At 47.1% G+C, this 12,751-nt stretch overlaps 1 protein-coding gene across 2 annotated transcripts; it reads right to left on the bottom strand.

Moving 5' to 3' along the window:
• Positions 1 to 196: 196 nt before the first annotated feature.
• Positions 197 to 11,277, bottom strand: LOC135806238 (uncharacterized). Of its 2 annotated transcripts, none has more exons than XM_065320397.1 (6): positions 8,035 to 11,277; positions 5,915 to 6,256; positions 4,936 to 5,232; positions 3,974 to 4,419; positions 2,245 to 2,294; positions 197 to 1,253 (listed from the first exon to the last, which is right to left on the bottom strand). In XM_065320397.1, exons 1-6 carry the CDS (start codon positions 11,185 to 11,187, stop codon positions 1,024 to 1,026), a joined length of 4,518 nt encoding a protein of 1,505 aa, XP_065176469.1. In that variant the 5' UTR covers positions 11,188 to 11,277; the 3' UTR covers positions 197 to 1,023. The 2 variants fall into 2 exon arrangements, with proteins under 2 accessions (XP_065176469.1, XP_065176470.1); XM_065320398.1 differs by having other exon boundaries at positions 6,083 to 6,256.
• Positions 11,278 to 12,751: the final 1,474 nt, after the last annotated feature.

Below are 12,751 nucleotides of genomic sequence, written 5' to 3'. Positions count from 1 at the left end.
GTCTGAGTTACCATGGTTACTGTGCCAGTGCACATGCAGGTCACATGTGCCGTAGCGACTGGCGACTTGACCGCCTGAATCCCAAGCCGGCAAACTGAAAGAAAACACAGGTATCCAAATCCCCGGCATGTAAGAGACCATTTTTTAATACCCCCCCCCCCCCACACACACACACTGACAACGTAATAGCATCGGCATATTGAATAAGAACTGGATGATGACTAAACCAAGGCTGAATGAGGCTTCAAAACAGGAAACATCGGGATGATGATCCTCCAATAAGCACCTCAAATATGGAGAAAGAGTTCAGACAAGTTCAATGGTTTGCCTTGCACACACACACTAGTACATGTTTAGAATTCAAGTACACTCTTGGCCATTTCCAAAAGCTCCAGGACATCACACCATACAATTAACTTTGAGTATGTATAGTCATGGTAACTAAGCTAAGAGTACAGACTGGACACATCAATGCCATAGCTGAGAAGACCAGTCTGCCATACCTCGGGGCTGTGAAGTTAAAAAGAAAAGAGAACCGACTGGAGGAACTTACATGGAAAACACCAGTAAGCAGTATGCCGATATAGGTTTGTTGAGCAGTGACAGTGACTAAGTAACATCAACGATCAAGGCAGGACTGCGTCCGTTGATATCCACGCATAAACACACACACACACACACACACACACACACACACGCACTCTACTGGTTCATTAAAGCTGTGGTTCTAACTCAGTCTGCATTGACCTGGTCGCATTCATTGGCGAAGCTACTTCATGTCGGCTCGCAACGGTCCTGAAAACCCCCCATTTTCTTATCCATGCAAGTTGCGGCCGGATGCATGTATTATCACTTTCTAGCCGCGCTCCTCAGATTCTCAGTTGGAGGCCGAATTCAGGTCATCGTTTTCCTTCACCATTTCAAAGCACCCATGCAGAGCATGGCTGCAATAGCAACCATTGTTCTAGGGATTGGAGTGCTTCAGTACTTGCTCAGAAATGGTGTCTGTTAGTTTTCTCCTACTCAACCCTTTCCACCTTGTCCACCTTGGCCTTGCCTGTCCCTACGCCTTTGCTCCTTGATTGCCAACTGTTGCACTTCCACAATTTCCGGGAGGGCAACGGGCAGCAGTTGGAAGCAGCCCGCTGGTAGCGGTCTTTCTCGCTTGTCACCAATCATTCCTCTGTGCGTGTGTAGCGGCGTCAGTGTTACACCTCTGCTGTGTGCCATCAAGCTGTTCTTGGCTGAGCCGCCTAAAGGAACACAGTAGACCGGTACACGCCTGGGTTTTATACTAGTCAAGGCCTTGACGGATACCGTAAAGTCTTGTATAAAAGCCGCGGCTTCTATGACTTTCGTGGTGAAATTTTGCAGGCTTCTATAAGAGACAGGCTTCCATACAAGACAGGTATTTCTATGTATGTCAACACTAAAACCAAGCTTATGTGTGATTTGATGGGCCCAAAATTGCGGCTTCTATTCGAGTGCGGCTTTTATACAAGACTTTACGGTAATGCTTGACAAATTGGCAGATTGCGCTCGACAGGCATTAAAAATCAGCAGAATCAAACAAGGCTGTTCCGATGAAGAACTGAGACCCCGAGTTCTCCGATAGTGAGAGACCCGCTCTGGTACACAATGCTCTCCGTTTGTGAGAGACTCACTTCTTCCGCCCAATGCTTGGACACTAAAAGTAATGACTGTTCTCTTTCTGTTCACCCAGAAGTCTGAATTATGCTTGAACATACACAAGAATAATACCCTCGCCGGGCAAGCTCGTAATCAGGCATGCGTAACAGCACTAGCAGGCAGCTGCAAGCAATACTAGCACGGTAGTCTACAGTACAATGCAGTGGTACACGAACTACATGAAATAAAAGGATGAATCACCACCGATATGACAGCCAGAGTCCTGTGGTCTCATCTGACCACAACACAGCGTACAATGAGACACGGCCTATGGCACTCAATGCATAAAGATTGAAACATGACACTATTCAAAGCATCCTTCTGAACAAAGGCTTATTAAGGTGGGCACTTCCGTGGATTCTTCTCCTTTTCTTATGCATGTTCTAAATACATACGAAACTCACCTGAAAATCTATCAAATGCTGCTGATACTGTGACTGCCAATTGCCAAGGACCATGCTAGTCTGAGGATATTTAGCGTATTCCCGCCAGACATTTTCCTGAGTAGTCAATGAATAACAGTTAGTGTTGTGTGCACCGAGACAATCTACCTACCTGGCCTGCAGGGACGACCTTTGCAGCTCTTCCGACTTTCAACCAGGGATCTAGCAAACAAGCAAGCACATTCATACTGTTAACGGGTACCGTTAAAGTCCGTAAATAAATACCTGCCCGAAATAAATACCCCCTTCATTCTTTTGACTCTGTCTGTTGAAGTCAAGTCAAGCCCGATAAACATACTGCCCGAAATAGATACCAATACAGTGTATTGTATTGTATTTATGATGAAGAAAGGAAAAGGGCAAAATGTTACGAGTTATGACAAACTGTCCACCAACGTAACCAGATCTTATACAGTTAGGGAGTGCGACAAAATGGCACAAAACTGACAAGGAATACTGAGACATTCGGCGACCTGACACCTACAGTCCATTCATTGGAAACTGGCACCCTAACTTTTTGGTGGCTCTCACATAGTTGTAGATATCGTGAAAACAACAGTACATTCTGCATTGTGTGACCCGTGCAATTACTCCTTGCCACATTTGAGGCCAGAAAAGTCCAAGAACAGCGAAATAGAAATTCAGCCAGGTTTTACAAAATTAGGACAGGTATGCCATGGCAAAATGTATGGAGAAGCAGATCCAAAACCCAGATTTTCAAGATTTAAAGTGGGTTTTTGATCCTCAATTCGGCCCAAATCCGACTTTCAAAAGCCAGCGGGCCAGTTCCCGATGGACTGTAGCTCCAAGACTTCTCCAAGGCGCATATTGGTGTCGGGGTCCCAACGCATCCCAACACTCAACAGTATACTATCAGTTATAGTTACATTACATTATATTACTGAAACGGAAAGCCATCTTTGTCTCCAACCAAAGCAACAACTCGCGGAGCAACCAAAGAACAACTAAACTGAAAAGAAGAACCACATGGTTCAAAACCAATACACAAACCCGGCCCGTATCGCGTATGCCAGCGACACGTGCATGAAAGCAAGTACAGAATGCAGAAAAGTAGCTTGCATGAAAAGTGCGTAGCGTTCACACCTGTATGCTAACCCGCACTACAACTCGCGTACTATACAAGGGACTAGTACTGCGCAGTAGGCACGCATTCAAATAAGCTGTAGACATGCACTGCATAAATCTCCAAGTCCTCGTACAAACTGTGCAGTGCTGCAAAGGTACAAATAAATAAATATCAATGTGTAGATCAGCGACAGCGCAAACCAACAACCGTCCAACTTGGAAGGCTCAGGTTCGCACTCGCTGACTGTATAAGATCTGGTTACATTGGTGGACAGTTTGTCATAACTCGTAACCTTTTGTCCTTTTCCTTTCTTCATCATTATTATATTGGCTCACCATCCGAGTTCAACTTTGTATTGTATTTGTTTTATTTTACATCGCAAGTCAAACAGGCAATCATGCGCAATGTTATGATGACGACGGTGCGGACATCCTGCACATAGCAATTATATCTACTGAAGTACATGAAAATGACTTCTTCACTACACACAAGTCAGGTCCGAAAGTTACTTCGTGCCCGAAAGTCAGTACCCGCCTGGCTCGGAGCTTGACTTGCCACAAAGATCACTGCATAAATTTTACTGAAGAGTATTCGATGAAGGATGTAACTGGAACTGGAGTGACTCTTGCCGCATGATTGCTTGCAAAGCAGTTAGAGCATAGTTTACCCAATAATGCACGAGAAGCGTGCAAAGGAAAGATATTCGGACATTCTCCACAATCTCCAGTAATAATAGAGCCCGACTAGTACTTACATAGCAGGTCTCGGCAAACCAGACATCGCCACATTGTCCCAGGCTCTACGGATGTTTGCAGGGAGCAAATCGCCGCACACCACGGCAAGATAGGTGAATAGGTGAGGCTCCTGACGGCAAGCACTGAAGAGTTCTCGCTTCGCCTTGCTGTCGTTCTTTACCAGGAGAGCAATGGGCGCGGATGCCAGTTCAGTGAACGTACCGGAGCCCGATGCAAGCATGTGCAGTAGAGGTGCCATGATGCCAGCCACTGCTAGTGCACTGGCATGACCAGGGTGGACTGTCAGCAAGTCGAAGATACGACGGCATACGCACAAGTGCACGTTCAGATCTGTGTCCGGGCACCGCAACAGGTCCACCAAACAGAGCAACGCATCGGCTGTACCGGCCACGGTGCCCTCAGTGCCAGCGAGTGTGTCGCCTAACGCGGCTATGCTGTACATGGTCTGGGGAGAACACGAGGACGAGGACAATTTGCAGTGCATGGAAAAATGAGTGGAGCCATCGATGAATCATGTTTTACAACCATTACACGATCACAGAAATATAATTATGATGTTTACCATCACTTGACATCAATGGGAATTCAATTAACGCACTTTTTTTAAAACTTCGGCCCGTATGACTACTACTGTATTCACTTCATCTTGGGGGTTAGATATGGGGAAGTTGCCTTACCGGGGTGTGAGCTTGCCTCTCGGTACCGGATGTACAGCTCACTCGACTCGTCTGTACTGTGTGAAGAGGACCCGCACCTTGATCTGGTGAGCTGCGTCTTGGGAATTTGCAGTCAGATGTGCGGCTGCGGGGGGGGGGGGCTTAAACCCACAGCCTCTCGGTTCGCAGGCACGTGCAGAACACATTGTACTACCGGGGAGCCCAATGCACTTCGATCTTCCATTTATGGAGAATAAACTTTAGGTGCATAGTGATATAAAAATGAATGAACGGTGGAGTGTTACCTTAGCCAGTCCTAATTGATCACCCTTGAACCATCTTTCCCTTGGCCATATAATACTCCGGTCCAGCTTTACCGCTGCACGGCGTGGTAACGTCAGTAGAGATTTGGTCGTGCACGCCTCTATATGTCCACTGGCGAGAGCATCAGCATACGCTGCACTTTGCTTGATCAATACCAGTGACTCCAGTCCCAAGATGATGTCGGTCGTTTTCAGCCGCTTGCTAGCAGTGGATGAAGCCAGGCATATTGCCATCTTGCGCAGCGGCCAGAGCAGTTTCTTCTCTATCGCAATTCCAACCTGGAATGTGAACACATCAAATCAAATTCCCGTTAGAATAGTTACTTCTTGTGAAGCAAAGAGCAGAATCTACCTCCGTCTATTATGACAAAGCCACTCACATCCCAATACATGACTGTCCTACACAATTTCGGTTTTCCATTCTTTCTAAAGTAAGATATCACCACCATAATAATTATGATCCTACTGATCCAAAGCATTTCAGCTACATTTAGTACATTATCAATATTTCGGCCACTGAAATCCTACTACCCCCCCCCCCCCCCCCACACACACACAACAGTTGGTCTGATGAGCGATCATGGGCGAGTCATAGTATCTTCGGAAGCAACACGTGCAACAACGTTAGAACCGTTTTGCTGGAAACAACGTGGGCTTTGCTCCCAGGCTGCCGCCTTCTGGTCACCCCTGGGGTAGGGCTGAGTTTTAAAACTCTCGCACACTTTTTATTGTTATATTCTTGTCAGCAGGTCAAGAACACAATCATGATCAGGACTTGCATTGATCACGGCTAATATAGCAATAGGGAACTTTCAATTATATGGTCCCCGCGTCATCTACCTAGATACTACGACTCCAGACCTGGTGTGCATGCTTGAAGCTTGGCGTGACAAAAGCAGTCGTTTTGCCACTGCTGTTTCGCCCGCGCACTAACAATTTAAACTGAAAGAGGCTTGCTTACCTTTCCATTTCTGTAGGAGAGACAAGCAAGGCTGTGGATGGCAGCTGCTGTGTCTCCTATCTTCCACGTGCCATTGCACATCTTGCACATGACCTGCACTGCTTTGGTCTGCTTAAATACCCAGTCTTGTATGTCAGTTCTCTGTTTCATTCCCGGATCAATACACACCTTGCCCAGGACAAGCATGGCCAGTCGTCGACACGCCACCTCAATATCCTCGACGCGTACTCGGCCAGCCAGGCACCACTTGGTCGTATCGTCGACACCGGCCCAGAGGGAGTTACATCTCCTTCCATCCTTCGTCAACTCGATGTACTTCTCGGGATAGTCTAGGCCGGCATCCTACTCACCAGTTACAGTGTGGCCATTGATAGCATCCCAGTCAAGCACCCACGTCATCATAGCAACCCAAAAGGCAAAAACAAAACAAACCACACAAGTCCAACAGCACTATTTTATGTTTCAAGATGAGCCTGAATGCTTCTAGTAGCTCAGTTCATGTCTACATTCTCTACAACAAACAGGGTCACATGATGGTTGCATGATGGTCACATGATAATCACATGATAAAAAATTAAAAATTCACGGTTCGCATGAGACTCGGCTAAAGGCCGAGTTTTCCGCATCCGCAGGAACGCAACCACCCTCTTGGATCAAGGCGCAGATGCAGCTCCTAAGCGGTGGGAGGCAGGGAGTAGTATTTTACGACTCCCTGGTGGGAGGTGAGTAGATCAGACCCACCACAAAGTGGTCAAAGACCGAAAACCCCATTCACGGCATCCATGTTTCCCTCAGGCAGGCATAGTGGGATGGTCTAAGACCATGATTGAGAAACAGAGGGTACCAGGTTCAAGTCTTGCTTGGAAGCGGAAGGATTTTTTCCATTATCACACTAATCACGCTGCTATTCACGGAAAAGTGAATACCAGACCAATTTGAGTCGCGGCTATGTGCAATAAGTTGAGTCGCGAGTATGTGCAATAAGTTTACAACCAAATTTTACTTCATCACACTTCATCACGACCATCAATGCTAACTGGCCTCAACTGAGAAAGTGCTCAGCTATAACGTAACTGACTATTCCACATTGCCTACATGCCTACATGCCTACATGTGCCTACACCTGTACTGCACCTGTGCACGTTTCAATAATTAATATCACCGGGTATACGTCACAACAGGGAGTTTTGTTTAAATCTGGCCAGTGTCCCGATCGCTTCACCAAAGTAGTTTGCCTTGTACACATGCGTGCAAGGTGGTCTACTCCCTGCTGTACTCGGCAAACCACACAACAAGTGTACTGTACATGCATTGAGCATTGCACAGTAAATCCATACAGATGATCCCTTTCGGCGGCAGTAAGCTCTACTGTACCACCCATGAATAGTGGCATGTAGTGTAGGGTGGTGACCCCAGCACACACAGTCACAGGCTCCTACATCGTGTGATCATAGCTGCATTCGGCCATGGGACTTCCCCCACTTCCCTGGCTTTAAAATGACGTGGAGTATTTTGGTGCTCTGGTGGAACTTTGGTGCGGTAGTAATAATGATAAAATAGTGAGGTTCTGCCACACGGTAAAACGTACCAAAACATGTATGGAAACCTCGCCGCGGTACGGGATCATATTTTAGACGGATTTTTTCATACCGGTGCCGAAGAACGGGGTGGAGGGGGGGGGGGTGCCGAAGAACGGGGTGGGGGGGGGGGTGCCGAAGAACGGGGGTGTGGGGGCGAAGAACGGGGGGGGGGGGAGGTGCCAAAGAATGGGGGGGGCGAAGAATGGGGGGGGGGGGTGCCGAAGGACGGGGGGGTGTCATGGTTCTAGTCTAGCCCGTGCTTATTTTTAGCGAACGCAGCAGTTTCGTTCTTTTTCGATGGTACACGATATACAGTGTTACATGTACATTTATGCAGAGTTATACGTCTGGGTGTATATTATAGTGCATACATTACGGTTTCCGTTCTTATCTGCAAAAACTCCAGTCTAGACCGTTCTTAAAAAATGGTTAAATTCTAGCCTGGCCATTCTTCGGCACCCGCCAGTACTACATGTATACGTCAGTGTAATAGCTCAAAGTGCACACATACACTAGTGTGTACAATGTCCTAATGTTTACCTTTTCGTTAGGGAAACTCTTGATGAAGCCCAGCAGCGTATGAACTGCCCCCTTTTGTTGGATTGGAGAGCGGAATTCCTCGGTTCCCAACTGCAATAACTGATAAAGAGCCTTGAGGGCAACATACTGCTGGTATGTGCTTCTCAAGCTAAGCAGCTCCATAACGAGTTTTGTTCCAAGCAGCTTGTAGATCATAAATTCCTTGCTGTCATTGCCATCCGCTGCCGTCATCACCACCAGCAAGATACTTGTCTGCAACTCAGCCTGGCACGGATCGTGGATGATGTCAACAAAGTTCTCCAGGAAAGATTTTGCGCTCTGTGCACACGGCGCGGTCCGTTTTTTCTCCTCTCTTTGTGCCAATGCTTCTAACGTCTGCCGCCTCTTACTGGACAATGACAGTTGTGATGTCACTTTAATCTGTACTTCCATTGCCTTCTTCTGCTCCGCTTTTGCTCGATCGATCTGTCGTTGGAGCTTCATTTGGTGTAGAACACAGCCATCATGTATGTCTCGCTCGGTTACTTGCTGTCTCTGAAACTCCATGCGCAGTCTTCGCTCTTCTTGTTTATATCGTATTGCTGTGTTTCGATTGCATTGGCATTCGGCTAGCTGTTGTGAGAATTCTTGCAGCGTGAGTAGCTCCTTTTGCGTTTGCTGCCGACAGTCCTGGAGACGTGATGACGTTTTCTTCCAGTTCTCCAGTTCCTGCTTCCACTGCCGTATGCTGTTTGTGTCTTCTGTGCTCTTCTTGCTGCACTTCCGCAAGAGGCGAAGCTGCCTTTCCTCCATTTTCCTTTCTGCCAGTTTACGTTCGGCATGCTCTTGCCTGTGTTGTGGGTCTGCTGGTGGCCTAGCTGCACAGCACAAATTTGCCACTAGAGCATCCCATGTTGCCTCGTGTTCAGAGTCGCACACTGACCAGAGTAGGCTTGGTGCCTGCAGTCTGACTGACTGCAGGACTGAATAACACAGACACAAAGCACTGCCTAGAAGGCCCTGAGACAGCAGAATGCGAACCATCTTTTTGCTTTCGCGAACTGCAGATGTGTTGATCAGTGCATGCGTCTCAATTTGGATGCAGGTGTTCCGGTCATATTTTCTTGCAGCGGTTCTCACAAGCTCTGCAATAATTCCGCTCTTTACAAACGTAAGGAGATCTGCCTCGCTCAAATGTTCCATTGCCTTCTTTTGAATCTCCAACAAAATAAGTTTCACCACAGGGGATTCAGTGCGAAGAATAGTTGCCAAGAACCTTCCTATTCTCGGCCCGTTACAGCTAAAATCTTCAGTAATCCCGTTATCACAGGCTTCTCTGGACACCAGCAGCAACTTGAGACACTTGGCCGCTACTTCTTGAATATGCCATGGTACGCGGTCTGACAGACATAACAGCAAGGTACCGAGCAGAGACGGGCTGATAGTATCTTCACTTGCTGCGCCATCGTCAATACTTGCTGTGTCAGTTTCATCATCTATCACTTGCCCAGTCTCTCTACTGTCTTTGGCTTCCTTGTTTGCTTCATTACCCATCATTTCTTCTTCACATTGTGTGGGTTCTTTCAAGCATTTTGTCTGTTCTTCAGCATTTGCTTGCTTACTCTTGGGCTCATCCTTTTGATTATCACCTTCTGCTTGCTCAGTGTCATCAACCTGCTTGTTGTCATCGTCCTGTGCATTGCCTTTTTCTTGCTGATCGCCTTTTCCTTGCTCATCATCTTGTCCATTGCTGCTTTCTGTCCCGTTGTCTTTACTCGTGTCGGTCTTTTTTTCCTTGCGATCTTTTCCTTGCCCGCTGTCTCCTGCTTGCTCACCGTCTTCATCCTCCTCATCCTTCTCAACTGGTTTGGGTGTGTTGAATTTGGCTTGCTCTTTGCACAAACACTGCCTCCCATAGCGTGTCATCAAACACCTCTCCACGATGAACAGCAGGTCACCAGCTTCTTCCGACACAAAATTCTCCACACTGGTCCTCAGGGCACTAAGGAACAATTCCCTGTTGGTTTCTGCCATGAGCTCTGATACAGTGGCTTTCACTGTGTGGTCATTAGCATGTGAACTCTGCATCATGGTGTGGTCATTAGAATGTGAACTCTGCTGAACGGGTTCCTGATGAAAACCAAACTCCCGGTCGCCATGACTTACACTATGATAATGCATCAGCGATATGCTGGGTGCACCATATAGGAGATTTCCTGATCTGTGACTAGCTATACCTGCTGATGGCTCTAACTTTACTACCATAGTTGGGTGATACGACTTCTCCTTCTCAGCATCGCTGAACCCCTTCGGCCGTAGCTGATCCGTAGTACAAAGCCTACAATCCACGTCAACCAGCTCCGCGAGTAGCTTAATTGCACTGGTGCGCACTATCCGATTCTTAGAGTAGAGGGCTTTCACGAGGCTGTATAGAAAGCTGTGTCGGTGGTGTGTTCGTGCCCGTCGTGCCGGTGGTCGCCATGCCGGCATTGTGTTGAGCAGGTGTGCCAGCTCAGTGCTGTGACCCAGGATGGCCAGTCGGTGCAAACTTCGTCCCATGTGGTCACGCACGTAAGGATTAGCACCGTACTCGGCTAGCAGTGCTCTGGCCATGCGCACGTTACCTACGAAAGCAGCAAGCAGGAGTGGTGTGTAGCCAGGTGATGGACTGCTTGTACGCCGCTCTAGGTTCTGTTCGATTCGGAACTGATCTCGTAGCAACTCCTTCAGCATATCAATGTTGTCATCGAGCACAACTTCATGAATCATCTCCATACCGTCAGTTGATAGCAAAGTGTGTACGGTCTGTCTCTGCTCTCTCATTGCAACGTTTATCGCCGCCATGCTTTTTCTCCTAGCCAACCTAGCACGCCGCTGCTCTTTGGAGTCTTTGCAGTCTTGCCACATCTGCAGCTGTCTGTGCTTCGAATCTTTCAAAGCCCGCCGAAGTGCAGTTTCCTTCTCCTTGGGTGTCTTCTCCACGCTACGTTCCTCCGCTGGAGCAGCCGCTACGCCTGCTGCCGGTACTTTATCCTTTTCTTCGGCCGCCGCTACTACTCGTGCTGACGCCTCCATTGCTCGTACTTCCTCTTCAAACTCATCGTCGTCCGAGCTACCGGTCGTGCTAGATTCTGTCTCTGACTCTGACCAGTCGGAGACTAATAACACCGCCATGCCCACCAAGATACTAGTACAGTCTACTCGACTTTCCAACGGGTGCGGCCGTAGCTAGCCGAACTGCTGCGTTCGCAGGTGACTCAACGCTCTGCAATTGGCAGTACAAGCAGCACTTTTTACTTCTTCCTTCGCCTTCGCTAATCGTCTACTTGCGCAGCCGGAACACTACTGACTACTGTAGTAATCACCGTATACAGCATGGTATAGGTGTATACAGTATAGTATACATGGTATAGGTGGATAGGTGGATAGTAGTCGCTGTCCTAACTCCTCATCTCCACAACTGGTACAAGCGGGTTCTTTCCAACAGGGCAGCTGTAGTACGCTCAGCTTCGGGATATACCATGACTTTGTCTAGTCAGAGTAAAAGTGACGACGACTCGGACTGGCGCAGCGGAAGCGACAACCGCGACATCATACCGCTACACTATCGAGGTATATCCGTCATACCATTTTGCCCCAAACCGGAGGGAGCATCATGCTTGCTGACGGGCGATCTGTTTTACTTTTAGTCTTTGCCGATTCGTCAAGGAGATCTACTATGTAGATCTGCCACTGATTTTTTTACTTCACTTCAGCCGGTAGATCTACTAAGTAGATCTACTCAACTACTACTACCTAGACTACGCCTTTTTTTTGTATATGTATAATAATAATTTAAAAATTCGACGAGGAGACAATAATTTTAATATGGCAATAAGTAGGACGAGCTGAAGCGACATGTGGACTACTTTATTAACAATGTAAGCGATGGAGACGATGCAAGAAACAACCTAAAGGGTAAGGAAAAATACATGTAAGAAGAAAAAGGGCAATGGAAAAAAAAAAAAGATGATTCGAACAAGTTTTCGTACAACACTCTTCAGGAATCACCGTTGTACTAAAGAACAAAATGAGAACAAAGGAAATAATATAGCAATCAAGGTAGGGTGACACGATACAATGACAGCACTAGAATATCGAGGTGCGATTTCTCACAAAAGTGTGCAGAAAACAAGGGTATACAAGTAAGAACTAAGCGTGACAAGTGTGTATCAGCAACAAAAAACAAAAAAGTGAGAACGAATGATAATAATAACAATAATAAACAAGAAGGTGACAAAACACATTTAGGCACAAGTGGCAACAACGTTGCCACACTACACAACAGAACATTATTTGAACAATTTTAGGGTAATAACACTATCTTTCTGGACACACAAATTCGGCTTATGAATGCGCTGACAAACAGCTTCCAAAACTTGTAACTGCAAAAGATAACCATGACGAGCACGGCACAAAACAGAAAAACAGGAATCAGAATAAGTACGACAACAGTCAGTACTAGAAACCAAATTGGAAAGGCTTCCTGTCTGAAGCCTTTCCATACTGGTACTCGATGTTCCAGTTTTGTGACACGAGAATGGCACGAGAATTAGTGTACCGCTGAGTGTACCGCTATACACGTGGTCGACACGTAGTCGACACGTTGTTGATACTTTTTTGACACGTGACCCCGTCTACGGTCTGCTTTGTGCCACTCGGTAAACGCCGATGCCCCGTACGACAAAGACGACTATCC

The sequence above is a fragment of the Sycon ciliatum genome, chromosome 1 (genome assembly GCF_964019385.1).
Source record: "Sycon ciliatum chromosome 1, ocSycCili1.1, whole genome shotgun sequence".
Taxonomy (NCBI): domain Eukaryota; kingdom Metazoa; phylum Porifera; class Calcarea; order Leucosolenida; family Sycettidae; genus Sycon; species Sycon ciliatum.
Note: the sequence above shows the minus strand (reverse complement) of the source record. Positions and strands in the feature narration are given on the sequence as shown.

Coding starts and splice junctions, on each gene's coding strand:
- LOC135806238 (XM_065320397.1), bottom strand. CDS start 11,187: ATGGCGGTGTTATTAGTCTCCGACTGGTCAGAGTCAGAGACAGAATCT. Junction 5,233..5,914: donor TCTCCTACAGAAATGGAAAG/GTAAGCAAGCCT, acceptor TTCACATTCCAG/GTTGGAATTGCGATAGAGAA. Junction 2,295..3,973: donor GGTTTGCCGAGACCTGCTAT/GTAAGTACTAGT, acceptor CTTGTTTGCTAG/ATCCCTGGTTGAAAGTCGGA.